This window comes from Myxocyprinus asiaticus, chromosome 14 (assembly GCF_019703515.2).
Source record: "Myxocyprinus asiaticus isolate MX2 ecotype Aquarium Trade chromosome 14, UBuf_Myxa_2, whole genome shotgun sequence".
Lineage (NCBI taxonomy): Eukaryota > Metazoa > Chordata > Actinopteri > Cypriniformes > Catostomidae > Myxocyprinus > Myxocyprinus asiaticus.
Window position 1 is genome coordinate 25601535 of NC_059357.1, and position 15370 is coordinate 25616904.

Below are 15370 nucleotides of genomic sequence, written 5' to 3' on the forward strand. Positions count from 1 at the left end.
ATATTCATGCAGCGCTATAAGTGTTGTCTCTCATCCAGCCAAACAAGGACACTGACAAATTAGACTAACTCTATGTAGCCCAAACTGTACAAGTTGTACAATAACCCAGTTAGCAGCTGAAGTGAATAGACATTAATACAATGAGATTATCATAGATCACCACAATATAAATGAGCAGGAGGATATAATATTTCAGTTACAAATTGCTTTGAAACATTGTTAATCAGGGCACTGTTAGCAGCACCCAGCTGAATATATTGTGGTGTGGCAAACTTTTCAAGGTCATCTGAAATGGAAGGTACTTGTTCTTTAATTTTCCCCATGAATACAGTATGTTTGAATTTTAATCACACTAACTTGCTGTTTTCCAAAAGTGTGAAAGTGAACCCATCTCCCCTGCTGGCTTTAACCAGCTTGAATTCCATGCTCATCCAGCTGGTTTATGTTGTTTTGGTGGTCTAGTGATGGTCTAGCTTCTGGGCCAACATAATCTTGCTGTTCACCATCAAAAATTAGCTGGTGAAGCAGGTCAACAAGCCAGCTATTGTCCTAAGATGGTTAATGAGCACAGCAGAATCCCATTTTGGTCAACCAGCACACCAGCATCCCAAGCTGGGCAAATAGGACAAGAGCATCCAAAACACTGCATATAAAGCTGTGCTTTCCAGAAAACGCATCTAAAACATCCTTAAAACAAGGTACATTTACTTGAGAAGCGAAATTGTGTAAGATAATAAGACTTGATTTCTGAAAAATATATTCTGAATTGTTTATTTTTTTTATTCCATTAGTAAATTTTTGTATTTTGTTTTAAGCATAAATATAGTACAGTTTAGTGAGGTTTATGCTTAAAACATGAAAAAAGAAAGAAAAAAATTATTTGCTTTTGGAGCAAGAACAAATCAGACTGATCTCACTATGGATTCGGAAACAGCAGGTTGACACTTCTTAAGCTAAACTCGGTCTGTGCTTATCCAAATTCGAAGCACTGCCCCCAGTGGCCGAAGTGAGAATTTTTTTTAAAGGCATGCGTAAGCTCCAGTTTACAGGTTAAATGCCCACAGAGAGGCAGCAAAAGTGAGTTGTAAACCTAAACCTAACCATCAGGTGGAGTAAAAATGTAATCTTACAAGGAAAAGGGAACCTCCAAATCGCGCTCATCACAGATTATGTGAGCATGACTACTTACTGGTTTCAACACAGAACGAGATCCCGGGTCTCCCATGCTGTCAATGAAACACGCTATCAGTCGCACCAGGTAAACACACTTGAACTGATGCAAAAATTAAGAAAATGATTAATGTTTAAGAAAATTATTTTTACAGTAATAAAGAGTATCTGTTTGTAAGACAGACAGACAAGGAATGAGAATGAAAGTATGGTTGGGTCCAACAGATCCCCAAGACATAGCATCTGTTATCCTGAGCTGTTCCTGATTGATGCTACAGTCTGGAGGAATTTAGGCTCATGTGCGCAGCTCCACACAACATGCATCAAACTGTATCACTTCCACAGTGAGTTTGAGGGGCCGCAGTGTGATGACCGAACCCCTCATTCTCCGATTTCATTGCACAGCTGAACGAGACAAAAATATATGAGAATCTCTAGAGCAGACAGTAACCAATGGGAAAACTATTATCTCTATCCTGGGCCTCCACATATATAATCTGCACCAGGAGCACTCTCAAGAGTGTGGCACCTCTAAACCCTGGCACCATTTGCCTGCTCTCTGCTGCCTTGCTGGGCACCATTAACACACACACAGGAGAGGCCGCCTAATTCTTTTAACTGCTCCCTGATCGTGCAAGAGTGCACCAGTAGAGTAGTGCTAGCAATCAGCCTTGACCTGCAATGCAGGGCTTGATGAGATGGGTGGTATCATTCTGTCATTGGGTCAATGGGCGTAAAATTAATCCTGAATAATAACCAGTTGCATATTAAAATCCTTCCTGTGGAAATCCAAAAACATTCCAGAGATAAGCCCTATTCTCTTAATGGAAACATTTTATATAAAATGATGCAAATTGAACATGACACAGGGGTTAAATAACAATAGCTCAAAAAAAAAAAATGTATCCATCCTCCAATCTGGAACCTACATTTTTTTCTTCTAATCAGATCTTTTTCTGGTAGTTAGAATTGAATTAAATTAATCTGGTGTTCATGACGGTTTGTCAGTGCCAAATATTATGAGCCATCATGTAGCCACATACAGTCTGGCAACATGCAGAACATGTTTTTACAAAATAAGATGTACTGTATTAAAACAATGTTCTAATGATCATAACGAATGGAGTGAGAACACATTAAGGGGAACAATAAGCGACTGGATCAACTTGTGGAAAAATCTACAGTGATTTCTGGAATAGTCCACAAAACCTCAAACTGCTCTATTTTATGACTAGCAACGGATTATCAATGTATTCAATCTGACTGGCTGATCTCAGTGTTAATTCTAACTGCCAAACTTTTTAAAGCACACTTAAGAAGCAACTTTACTGGAGATTGTGTTTTAGTTGTTGAGCCCAACAATGAATCCAGACCGAAGTAACAGTGGCCAAGATGTTTCACAAAGAAAATGGACATTATGCAAACATCCTACTGATTGTTTTAATCTGAAATCAGATCAAAGGGTTTAAGAACCCTTTCACTATTTTAGAAACAATGACAATGACTCTTTAAACTTAATTAAGACAAATACGTGCTCTGGGATATCCTTTTTCTAACATTCTAACAAGCAAAAGAAGAATCTTAAAGGGCCTATAGTAGCCTACGGTTCGTTAGATTCATTATTATAGGCAAACTGAATTTTGTTCTATGGTCTGTGCATGGTGAGATAAGACAAAAAGGTCAAAGGAAAATGCCTTTGTACAATATTATTATATAAACATATATCCAGCAATGAGGTCTAATATTCTGTCATGGAAAAGCTTTGGGAAATCGTGCTGTTACTGTAGCCCCTATGCTTGATCGAGACATAACACATAAAAAATTGCTACCACTTTGCAAAGTGAAAAGCAAAGAAAACAGAGTCTTAACCTTTGCTATGAGTGTGACCGATTTGACACACAGAGAACTTGTATGCTGTGAGTTATGTTTTATTAAAAGAAGGCTTGAGTGAGGAGAATTAATTCACAGACTAGATTGGATTGAAATAAGTTGGAGCTACACTGGGAGGATGATTAATGTCAATAGGAGGAGGAGAAGGGGGGCGGGGGGCATCCATTTCCTCATCAGACTGGGTCATTGGCTCCACTCTCGTTTCTGGGAAAGAGTGATATGGTGAGTGGGAAAAGGTTTATTTAAAAGAAAAATCTTTAAAGAAAATTAGAAGATCCAGCAGTTAGGACCAAGGGAAGCAGAGATGACACTCTTGAAGAATGTGTGGGAGAATGTTTTGGTAGTATGTCTGAAAAACTGAAAAATATTAAGTTCCCTGAAAGGGCCTAATTGTTCAGAACCGTCAGCACAATTTAGTATTTAGTGGATCTATTATTATAATGCAATATGGCAAACCCATTTTCAGGCATAAAATATTAACTAACCTCCCTAAGCACACTCGAACAGATCCTTCTAGAAACTTCTGTGTCCAATTGCTGATCTGAGTATCTATCCTCACCCACATTGCAGACTGGAACCTTAATCATGCCCAGGTCTGTGAGGATCAGATGGAGTCAGGTTTGTTAGATATGTAATCTGTCCCTCTGCTGCCAGGCAGGTCTGGCCTGCAGACACAGGCATCTGCTTAATCTTTCTCAGTCGATAGCTGCAATTCTTCACACAGCTGTCTGTCGGTCTGCTCACATCAGTCGAACATCTGAAGAACCTTCTCAATATCGCTTAACATTTTTTATCTGCACTAGGCTTACTGAGTCACTCTTTTTGAAACACTTGTTAAATCGGTTTATTTGTGGTGAGGATTATGACAAGAATTACTCTTGCAGTGGTCAGAAACTAATAATGTGCATGTGTCTATGTGCATTTTCCAAAGGATTAGCAAAAGTGTTTCACATATAAAATAAGAGCAAGTTTGCCAAGGTATGGAGAACCCCTACTGCTATGAGGAATGCTAATCTTTCAATTAATATGAACTTCACAAGATCTTCCTGTTTTTATTTGCAAAACAAGTTATTGAATATTTATTTTCATATAAATAATGTAATACTTTTAATAAGATCATGAAATCATGCAAGTGTTTTGTTTTGATAGTTTATATTTCACAATTTATATATATATATATACTGAATAAAAAAAACTTTTATTCAATTTAATTGGCCATTGGCATTTCTATCACAATTTTACTACCCCCTTGCAGTTTCTCTGGGAACTCCGGTTGGGAAACCCTGCATTATATTTTAAACATTTTGGGTAAGTTACTCAAACAAGTAATCCACTGCAAATTGCTAATTACTTCTTTACTGATTATTTAATCTAAAAAGTAACCACATTACTAATTATTTTACTTTTAAGCTACTTTCTAAATCACTTTTTCTAGAAAAGTTTTTGGTTTTCCGCCCAAATTCAAAATGTTTATTTCCTCCTCACTCACTGTTGCACACCCTTCAGCTGTCACAAAAACACTAATTAAAAGTAAGTTACCGTAATCTGATTTTAAAATGTAATGCATTACATTACTTTTTTTACTAAAATTAGTTAGATTATAATAACTAATTTCTTTGTAATTGGATACACCCAACACCGATTATAAACTGAGTATAGATTACGTAAGGGCATCATTTCAGAATATTTTATAACCATGTGTGCTGCTGCAATAAAAGTCACAACATTGCTCACATTCATTCCATTTCTCAACATTAAGTAATTCAGCTCAGGGTATTATGCTAGATATTATGCAAGTTTTCAGGCGATGCTCCACAGCACTGCGGCATGACAAAATACACAGTCCACTTTCCATCCTTTCTCTCTCTGTCCACCCACCACCACTATACCCACGATTCCACTGGAAGAGGTTACATAAAATCTATCAGCCTTTAGCTACTGTTTTTCACACCTCTCACTGCTGTACACAAAAGCACAGGCAACTACACCTAATACAAATGATTTTTACACATTTTTATGTGTAGTTTTCGAATACTGTGTTTAGCAATTTACAAAATGGCACTTATCCACTTATGGCTACATTAACAAAACATAAACAGTGTACCACACTGGGAGTTTGATCAAAGTTATAGTGATAAGTACATTTGGACACGCCTGAGTAGTTCAGGGCTGCGCTGGGGGGAAATAAGCAAGAGTTAATGTGCTTAAGAATTCTGCCTTCCCCTCTACCTTCAGGATTATGTGGGTCAGGTCCCCAGATTAAGGTCATGTGTTGTAAATGCTCCAGGGGACTAAGGCAATGGACCTGGGTAGTTGACATTATTTTGGTGAACTATTGTTGTGTATCGTTGTGTGCATACTTTTAAAGAACTGATAACTGATTTTTCCTTTTTCAAACTGGTAATTATAACATTTGTAATATTTATTAAACCCTCATATGGTGTGGCAGATCATGGTTATATTTTTTCTTAAAAATAAATAAATAAATAAATAAAACATGCTTATTTCAAGTCATTTGTCTACTGAAAAAAAAAACATATGATTTAGTATTAATGTGTAAATGTTATGGTAGGTTTTCTTAACTTTGTTCTTAAAACATTTTGAACCATTATTTTAAATAATCACAACAAATCATTATTTTGAATCACACCATTTAATAATAACAGAGTAAGAACCTTCATCATCGTGTTATCATCTAGAATTCTCAAAGCCTCTGACTCAGCGACACACCTCTTGAAATTTGGTATGTCTCTTAGAGATGCTTTTTGCTCTTTGTGGCCGCTTCACCACAAAGGTGACTAAATAAATGGCTGTTTAAAATGTTCAATTTAGTATCATCAAGCATTAGCCAGTTCTTAGGCAAAATCGATTGAACGATTGTTTAACATCCAGAATTATGCATGGGCTCCGTATTATGTAGTGTTTTTTAAAACATTTTAGGATATACCTGATTTTTCTTGATTACATTCAAGTCTGAAGAGCAAAAAATATGTCCTGGATAGTCACACTAAATGAGCATTTGGCATTAGTGAGCATTAATTGGCATTAGGTATCATGAACTAGCAATGAACAACATTTTGTACAGCAATTATTAATCTTGGTTAATGTAAATTTATGAAAATACAACTGTACATTGTTAGTTCATGCTAGTTCATAATGTATTCATGTTAACATATACAACTTTTAATTTAAAAAATGTATTAGCATATGTTAAAATTAACATTAACCAAGATTAATAAGTGCTGAAAAATTATTGTTTATTGTTGGTTCATGTTAACTAAAGTTGTTAATAAATGTTAACAAATACAACCTTTATGTAAAAGTGTAAATAAGCATTTTGATGTTCAACCCAAATACCAGTGGCAATCTGTGAGGGAAATTTATTGAAAGATCAAACAAATAAAATATTGCAGTGGGTTTAAATATCATATTGTATTAGCCTATATGTTTCTGCTGGTAATTATGCTCCCATACACAGTCCTCTCCCTTATATTTGAAAATAGTCTAGATAACAACTGATGTGTTATAATCTTTCCGATCACCAACCCAACTTTTGTCAATACAGTAAACAAGCAGAACCAATCACGCCATGCCATCTACAGACTACTAATAATGCAAACATTTATAAATGAATGGAGGGCCCCTTTCCATATAACATCTACAATACTCATCAAATACAGTATGCGTAGAGGAACTCCATCCTCCACTGCTTCACTGAGTCGAATTTAAATATGATCCTGTCATTCAGTTATGTGTTTATAGATCCTCCAATTATTTTAATTTCATTGATATTTTGGCAAAAAAATTTAAAGTTTCTCTTAACCTGTCACATTAACCACAAGCAGGCTTGATGATGCATTTACATTGAATATCCATTTTGATTGGGCAGTTTACTAATGACAGGAGGCTTTATGCTGTCAGCCACCTCTGGCATTCATATTGATTTATACAGTGAACTCCATTAATCCTATGCTGTACAATGTGATTAAAAATATAGACCCAAATATCTCATGGCCTTCACCCATGCACATCCATGAAGTCCACTGGTCATTTTATGATTCAGATTGGTGCTCACATACGCCCTTTTGCCGAACCCGCCCTGGTGTGGACTTCACAATGAAGTCTATATAACATTATATCATCAAAGTACGTACTCAGAGGAGGACTGAGGGAGGAATATGGGCAGGCCATAGACAGATTTTAACACATGCAACCCTGGACATCAAGAGAGCATGCCATGTCAACCACCTACATTCTATTTGCACTTGTCCTAAATGGTCACACCAACAACCACGCAGTACCAGATGTTGGAAATCTCCATGGAGACCTGCTGCAGAGGATGAAGGATCATAGAGATACAGAGAAATTCATCCATCCACCTAAACAGCCTTCCCTTCCCTTCAGCTCTAAGGTTATGAATATACAGAAAAGCCCATCCTCCAATCACATCCCACCAATTTCAACAGTATCATCACTTCGGTGAGGACAGAGTCAGCCATCAATCCAGCATTTCAGCCCTGCAGTGTTCATTTTCTCAACAGATTTATTTCTCTCTAAAACTCCAGAATCAAGTCAGCAGAGGAAACCAGAGTGAGCGAGGCCTACAATGATCTCTGCTCTTTTTTTCCTCCTTAGAGACCCCATATGTTTCCTCTGCTAAAATAGCTCAGCTCTAATTGCTGCTGGGATATGCGAACAGGTTGCAGAGGTGGAGAATGGAGAAGCCATCCCCGTCATATCTTCATCAGTATGTCGAGTCATGCTTTGCAACGTTCCACTTACTTTGTGCTCTAATTAAACTAATCAGCAATTCACTGCAATGCTACAGATCCAAATGTGTAGTTTTCTACAGCAAACGCTTGCAGAGAAGGTGAAAAATGTGCTGAATATGTGGAAATACGTTTGCCAAATGCTGCATATCGTCTGGAAGCAGTTTTTCCAATTCACGCTTCCTCTGGGTTCATACCATCGAATGCAGACATCAAAACTGCCACTAAATGAACAGTTAAACAGGTTTAACCTCATTGAGAAACACAAGAGCTTTGCATGAGATCCAAGAGATAATTTTTCTCGCCACTAAAATCCCACAAAGGGGTCAATCATTCATTGAGATGTAAAAGTTACTCTAATACAACAAAACAGTTGTGATGTCTTAAAGCTATGCCTTATCCTGCTTCTCTCCCTTTCCCTCCCAACACTCTTTTCCCACTCTCTCCCTCTCTCTTTCTTTACTTTCTCTCTCTGCAGCTCACTCACTTAAAGCCATCTGCACTGTAATTCAATCATCACGCTAAGCACTGAAGTAATGATTTCTTGGATTAGCTACAGGGCTCCAAGCCACTATCTTAATATTGGCTGGCAGTGAGTGCAAATATGAGATTGGGCAGCAGGTTCTTTTGACTTTTCTGGGCATGTTTTATGATGTTTTCTGAACATCTCTGAACCCACCTTATCACATAATGTAGGAACCACTACTTCCCCATCTTCTGTCTACCACTGAACATTTCAATATTTAAAGGGATAGTTCACCCAAAATGAGCATTCTGTCATCATTTACTCACCCTTATATTGTTCCACACCAATATGGCTTCCAAGATGTTTATCATTTTCTTCTTCTGAACACAAACTAAAGATTTTTAGAAGAATATTTCAGCTCTGTAGGTCCATACAATGCAAGTAAAGGGGTACCAAAATTTTGAAGCTCCAAAAGGACATAAAGGCAGCATAGAAGTAATCCATAAAACTCCAGTGCTAAATCCATGTCTTCGGAAGCGATATGATAGGTGTGGGTGAGAAACAGAGCAATATTTAAGTCCTTTTTTACTATCAGTCTCCACTTTCTCTTTCTCTTTTACTTACACATTCTTATTCTTTTGCTTTTGGTGATTTGCATTCTTTGTGCATATCGCCACCTACTGGGCAGGAAGGAGATGTTATAATAAAAGAAGGACTTAAATGTTGATCTGTTTCTCCCCCACACCTATCATATCTCTTCTGAAGACGTATTTAACCACTGGGTTCTTATGGATTACTTTTACGCTGCCTTTATATGCATTTTGGAGCTCAACTACAGAGCTGAAATATTCTTCTAAATATCTTTGTTTTTGTTCAGCAGAAGAAAGAAAGTCAAACACATCTGGGATGGCATTAGGGTGAGTAAATGGTGATTTTTGGGTAAACTATCCTTTTAAGTATCATTACACTCCAGCCAATATATTCTGAAAATTTTTGGGTGCCTAAGGCACACACTGTTAAGGCAAAACATTTTCACATCAGCCCTTTAGTTAAATGTGTTCAAATGTACAGGCAATCATATCGTGCACAAATAAGATATGATTTTATCATGTGATTTTTTTGTGCAAAAACAAATGCAGGTAATGTATTTCAGTCAATTCACCTCAGATTACAAAACTTTGTTACAGAGCCCAGACAGCATCCAGCCCAACCAATCACTATCAAACAGGAGACTGCAGTTGCTTTGACTGTAACTAATTGGCTTCTGGGTGGCTTTGTGTTTCCAATACAGAGGAGGAGCTTTATATAAACCTAACCAACCCTTTCACAATAGCTTATCACTCTATTTGTTTGAAGAAGCTGGTTTATTGTGTGTGTGTGAAAATGCAATTTAATTGCCAGTATTACATAAACATGTGAACACACAGTGCCTCTACAGAAATGTTCATGAACTCTAATTAAAGGGGGACTGACTTAACCCTAAATAAAACTAAAGTTTTCATAATATATAACATTTCAACAGTAGATCAGATAAATCATAGACAGGCAACCGATGTATTTCCTACAGAAGAGCCCTGTTCATAATTAATGCCAAAACGCTGTCAGAGTTTACAGCATAAATCTACATGTTGCTTCAGTGGCACGAAGCCAAGTGATGAAACTCACTGGCAGCTCGTTCTTCTTTCTGCTATTGTGCATGTGCAGTGATGTGGATGCACCTCAAGCTCATTCAACCCATCATAACAGGGGGCAGTGTTTAGCTGAGCAGGAGTGTGCTGCTGCCACACTGGAGAATAGGCAGAGAGGGAAAGAGAAAACCCCACATTGAGTGACCACCACTAATCCGAACACTTCTGCTTCAGTGTCTATGGAGGCATTTGAGGGTCACCCACCTTGTAGTTTGTAGCATTCAAAGCAGAATACCATTGTGAAGCTCAATCCAGGTGTGCATCTGCCTGAATATTCACACTTGCTTTGCATCTGATGGCATGGGCCTGCCAAGCAAATCTAGTATTCACTGGTAGATTGTTTATCTCAGTGTGAGAAATAGATGACAAAAAATATTGCATTTATGGCTGCACATGCTGATGCATGCTTATGCTTCAAATCATGTTTAGATCCAGTCAACCAATCTAAAAATGTCTATGTTTAACAAACAGCTAGATATTAATCTAGATATTTCTTCCACTTGCAAGTCATTTGCTACCAAAACAATAATAATATTCAAATAACTATATATTTTTACTGGTTTTCATACACAAATAGCATTCATTTTCATCTGTATTTGGTCCTTGATTAAGGTGAATACATCAGAATAAGTGCACATTTTCCAATTACAAAAATAATTGGAAAAGGGTCAGAAATTTAGGAGGTCTCAGGGCAAAAATGGCACCAAAAATGCCCCTGAAATTCAAAAGGTGGGGCCAAAAAATGCCCTCGTAATGAAATCTTCTGTTCATTTGAAACATCTGATATTTTATTATAGTACTAGTTATAAATATTATGGCATTAAATATGAATTAATGTTGATTTAAATCTTAGGTTAAGAGGTAATACATTCTCAATCTTAAGAATTTGTATTAATAGTGAATTGATTAGTATTGAGAAAAACGGATGAGACACATTTTGTTTAAATACGGTTAGAAAAAAACATGGCTCCATAAATGTATATCAAATCCAGGGGGCAAATATTGCCCCTTAATGTAAAAGTTAACTTGTGACACTGCATGGGAATAAATGAAGGTTTGCAAGGAACCCCACTGACGCTCGCGCAATAAAGAACAGCGTTAACTCATGCAGATGAGGTGGTCATTAGAATCAGTTGTACTCTATAATGATAATCCGACACTGAGAAGTCTTTCTCTCTATCCTATGAAAATCAATAGCTTGAATGAATCCCATCGCGCCGGTAAAAATCTCCAGCCATAAATAACGGGTAGGGCAAGTGTTCTTGGTCTCTCATCAGAATGTGATCCAACTACTCACGATCTCTCTTTCCACTACCAGCCATGACAACATGCGATAATGCCAGTGATTTTCATAACACCTACTTGCTTTCCCAGGTTTGGGCCTCTGCAGGAGCTTCTGCACCGTTATCAGGTCCTCAGTCTTCACCGCTTGAAGTAATTCCTGATCTTTCCCCATCGTTATTTACTTTTTACACCCAAAGCATCATCTGAATGTGCGTGTAGTGTTGCCCGGAGAGCTCCTCTGCGGATCCTCCTTCTTGCGATGGAGCTGCAGGGCGCGATGATGACGATGATGCACACTGGCGGAAGGATGCTCGAATACTATATAGCTGGTGCAGCTGGCTCCTATGAATAACAGATGTTACTATTCCGATTTCGAGAAGCCGTCCAATACTGTAATAAGCGTCCACTGCACTCATAAACACTAGTTAGTGGTGGATCGGATTTCCAGTCCGCTATCTGCGTTGTGATGCCCAAATTATGACTCTTCTAGACACTCATGATCAGACGGATCCAATCACGATTTGGTGGCGTGATCGACAGGCAAAAGATGTTGCGATGCTTTTAAAAATACAGCATAAAGACTTTATTTCCCCATCCGCGTTTTTTGCACTGATCCGAGAGGCTGTGCTGAAGACGCGTCAGTCGGGTTTGCCATTGCTCCGCGCGCGTAGCTTTCTACTCGCACCGTTATTTTCTGTCCTCTGACGGATCTACACAAGGGGTGTGCAATGTGCATGATCCCAACCGTGGATTGGGCTGACATTGCTGTGGTAAATGGCTCCGCTTCATCTAGAGGGCGGTCCCAAAGTTTAAGAACACCCCCATTCCAGTACTGCCACATGCTACGAGACTACATTCATGCTCAGCTGTATCATTAGGCATTGTGTGGAAAACAGCCTTGCTCTGTAGCTGGCACTAGGAAGGAACTTATGCTCTTGTTGTTTGCCATTGATGGATTGCAGCAAGAAAAGTACCTGTGCACTGCAGAGTGATAGTAGGGATGCTGGAAGGTAGATCTCCAAGAGCAGAATTGGGTTATAAGATGCCACTGATTCATGTTGTTTTTCTTTTGTTCTTCATGCAAGTTAAAATAACCTACACATGGGAAATAACACTTAAGATTTAGTTCTTACCTCTCGGTCTCAGCGAAAGCTAAACCTATAGATTACAAAGTAGGGTGCAAAAAGAGCTTGGCTGCATGGTGCCCTTGAATGCATGTCTTAACTACATGGGGTTTCTTTCAAAGTTTAGACTCAAGCCCTAAGCACAATGACCCTCTTTCAGCACCAGAATCCAGTCTGTGATTGACATGTTCCATTCACAGCAACTTAACACTTGGTTTACCATCTCAGCAACAGTATTTGTATTTCTGTATCATTTTATTTTTTATGTATTGGAGAGTTTAGACTGCTGCAGTTTTAGTTGCTACATTTATATTGCATTTTGGCTTGTTGGCCAAAGATTGAGCCAAAGCCTATGTTTTTCTTAGGAGCTAGTAAACAGTCTGTATTAAGATGTTTGTGTCAGTTCAGTCTAAGTTCAAATCATTATTTTAGCTTTTGATAATATTCTTATGTGAAAATGTACACTGTAAATGTGCAAAATTAGCATCTTGTTTAAAAGTTGCCATTTGTTGGGGAAGTGAGCTTTAACCAGCTGTAAGCAGGCCCGGCTCCACAGGCCTGGCCCAACAAATCATTAGGCCCACCTTGGCCCACCTTGGCAACCACTCCCAACCACAGCATCCTATGGCCTGCCTTACATCTTAGAGCTAGAACCGGGCCTGGCTGTAAGCAATTTTAGCTATTCTGGAACTTCCACGAGACTGAGCCGTTAAATTAGCCATGCCCCCTCTTTCCAAAACTCCAAAGATACTGTTGAGACTGACACAGAGCAGGGGTCTGTTCCAGAAAGCAGGTTAAGTGACTAAACTGGATAAGTTTACTCAGAGTTAGTGGTTAACCTCAACTTTCGGTTCCAAAAACTGGAGTATCTTTCAGAATGACCACAGCAGCTTACTCTGTGAACCTATCCTGCTCCAGAGAAGGTTATGTTCCAGAGTTAGTATTTTTCAGGTAAATGTCAGTAAGTTGCAGGGGTTGTCAGCAAATATATGCCTTTTAGATAACTACACAGTGGCCATTGAAGCTCAGAGTACACAGGAGCTTCCAGTACACAATACAAAACAGCAACAAGACTTTTAAAAAATAATTAAAAATTGAATAAAAAATAAATATTGAAAAGATAATAAAGTATATATAGAATACACAATAGACATATATATATATATATATATATATATATATATATATATATATATATATATATATATATATATATTTATTTATTTATATATATAAATATATATATACACACACACATACATACATACACACACACACACACACATACATACACAGACACATACACATACATACACAGACACATACACATACATAGTGCAAATCTAAATACAAATCCGGTTATATACAGTGCAAGGGAATGTAATGGCAGAAGAGGTTGGATGTGTTGGATAATATAAAAGACTAAGCTGTGTATTGCACATAATTATTGCTCAGTGGGGCAGTTTAACTGTTCATGAGATGGATAGCCTGAGGGAAAAAACTGTTCCTGTGCCTGACGGTTCTGGTGCTCAGAGCTCTGTAGCGTTGGCCAGAAGGCAACAGTTCAAAAAGGTAGTGGGCAGGGTGAGTGGGGTCCAGAGTGATTTTTCCAGCCTTTTTCCTCACTCTGGAAGTGTAGAGTTCTTGAAGGGGGGGGGGGCTCCCACTTCAGGTCTTGTGAGATGGTAGTGCCCAGGAACCTGAATGACTCCACTGCTGCCACAGTGCTGTTTAGAATGGTGAGGGGGGTCAGTGTTGGGGTGTTCCTCCTAAAGTCCACAATCATCTCCACCGTTTTGAGCGTGTTCAGCTCAAGGTTGTTTTGACTGCACCAGACAGCCAGCTGTTCAACCTCCCTTCTGTATGCGGACTCATCGTCATCTCAGATGAGGCCAATGACAGTGGTGTCGTCTGCAAACTTCAGGAGCTTGACAGAGGGGTCCTTGGCGATGCAGTCATTGGTGTAGAGGGAGAAGAGTAGTGGGGATAGCACACATCCCTGGGGGGCACCAGTGCTGATTGTACAGGTGCTGGAAGTGAGTTTCCCCTGTCTCACAAGTTGCTGCCTGTCTGTCAGAAAGCTGGTAATCCACTGACAGATAGACATGGGAACAGAGAGTTGGTGTCATTTAGTCCGGAGTATAGCTGGGATGATGGTGTTGAAAGCCGAACTGAAGTCCACAAAAAGGATTCTTGCAGAAGTCCCTGGTCTGTCCAGATATTGCAGGATATGATGCAATCCCAAATTGATTGCATCATCCACAGACCTGTTTGCTTGATAAGCAAATTGAAGGGGATCTAGAAAGGGTCCAGTGACGTCCTTCAGGTGGGTCAACACAAGTCTCTCAAATGACTTCATGACCACAGACGTCAGGGCGACAGGTCTGTAGTCATTAAGTCCTGTGATTTTGGGTTTCTGTCATGCTGTCATTTAGAGTAACCTACAGTGCCCTCCTTTATTTTGTTGTGAACTGATTCAATGAAAAGAAGTATCTTTTGATGCTCAGTCTCCTCTCCTCCATTTGGAGCTCTATATGATCTTTCTCTAAATTACATTCATATTGTGCCTTTCAATACAGAGCTTTTAAAGTTTCTTTTACATGGAAAAGATGAGAGTTACTTTTCCCTATGTTGAGATCATAAACATCCAAAATGAATAAGACATGTAATTTTTAAATAAAACAACATAATTTCATTCAGTACCAAGTTGCTGTAGGTAGATGGACCCTACTGTACACGAGAATGTCCAGCCATGGCCTTTTAGGAGACGAGACAGTAAGCTAATTTTAATGCAACACCATATAAGAAAAGGACATACATTAATGGGCATATAACTATATGGGCCTCCCATCATTCTCCACCTCTGTTACAGCAGATCTTCATCTAATAATGCACCCGAATAATCATGTGCGGCCACCTGAAAAGCATTACATTAAATCTATGGAAAATGATGTCAACTTTGGGAGATCCTACAACTGA

The 15370-nt window shown here is 38.6% G+C and overlaps 1 protein-coding gene across 1 annotated transcript in view; it reads right to left on the minus strand.

Moving 5' to 3' along the window:
• LOC127451440 (caskin-1-like) overlaps positions 1–11996 on the minus strand; it is a 146493-nt gene extending 134497 nt beyond the window's left edge. The window contains exon 1 of the mRNA XM_051716153.1: positions 11346–11996. Coding sequence (XP_051572113.1) covers positions 11346–11439 — 94 coding nt within the window. The 5' untranslated portion in view covers positions 11440–11996. The remainder of the gene's footprint in view (positions 1–11345) is intronic.
• Positions 11997–15370: the final 3374 nt, after the last annotated feature.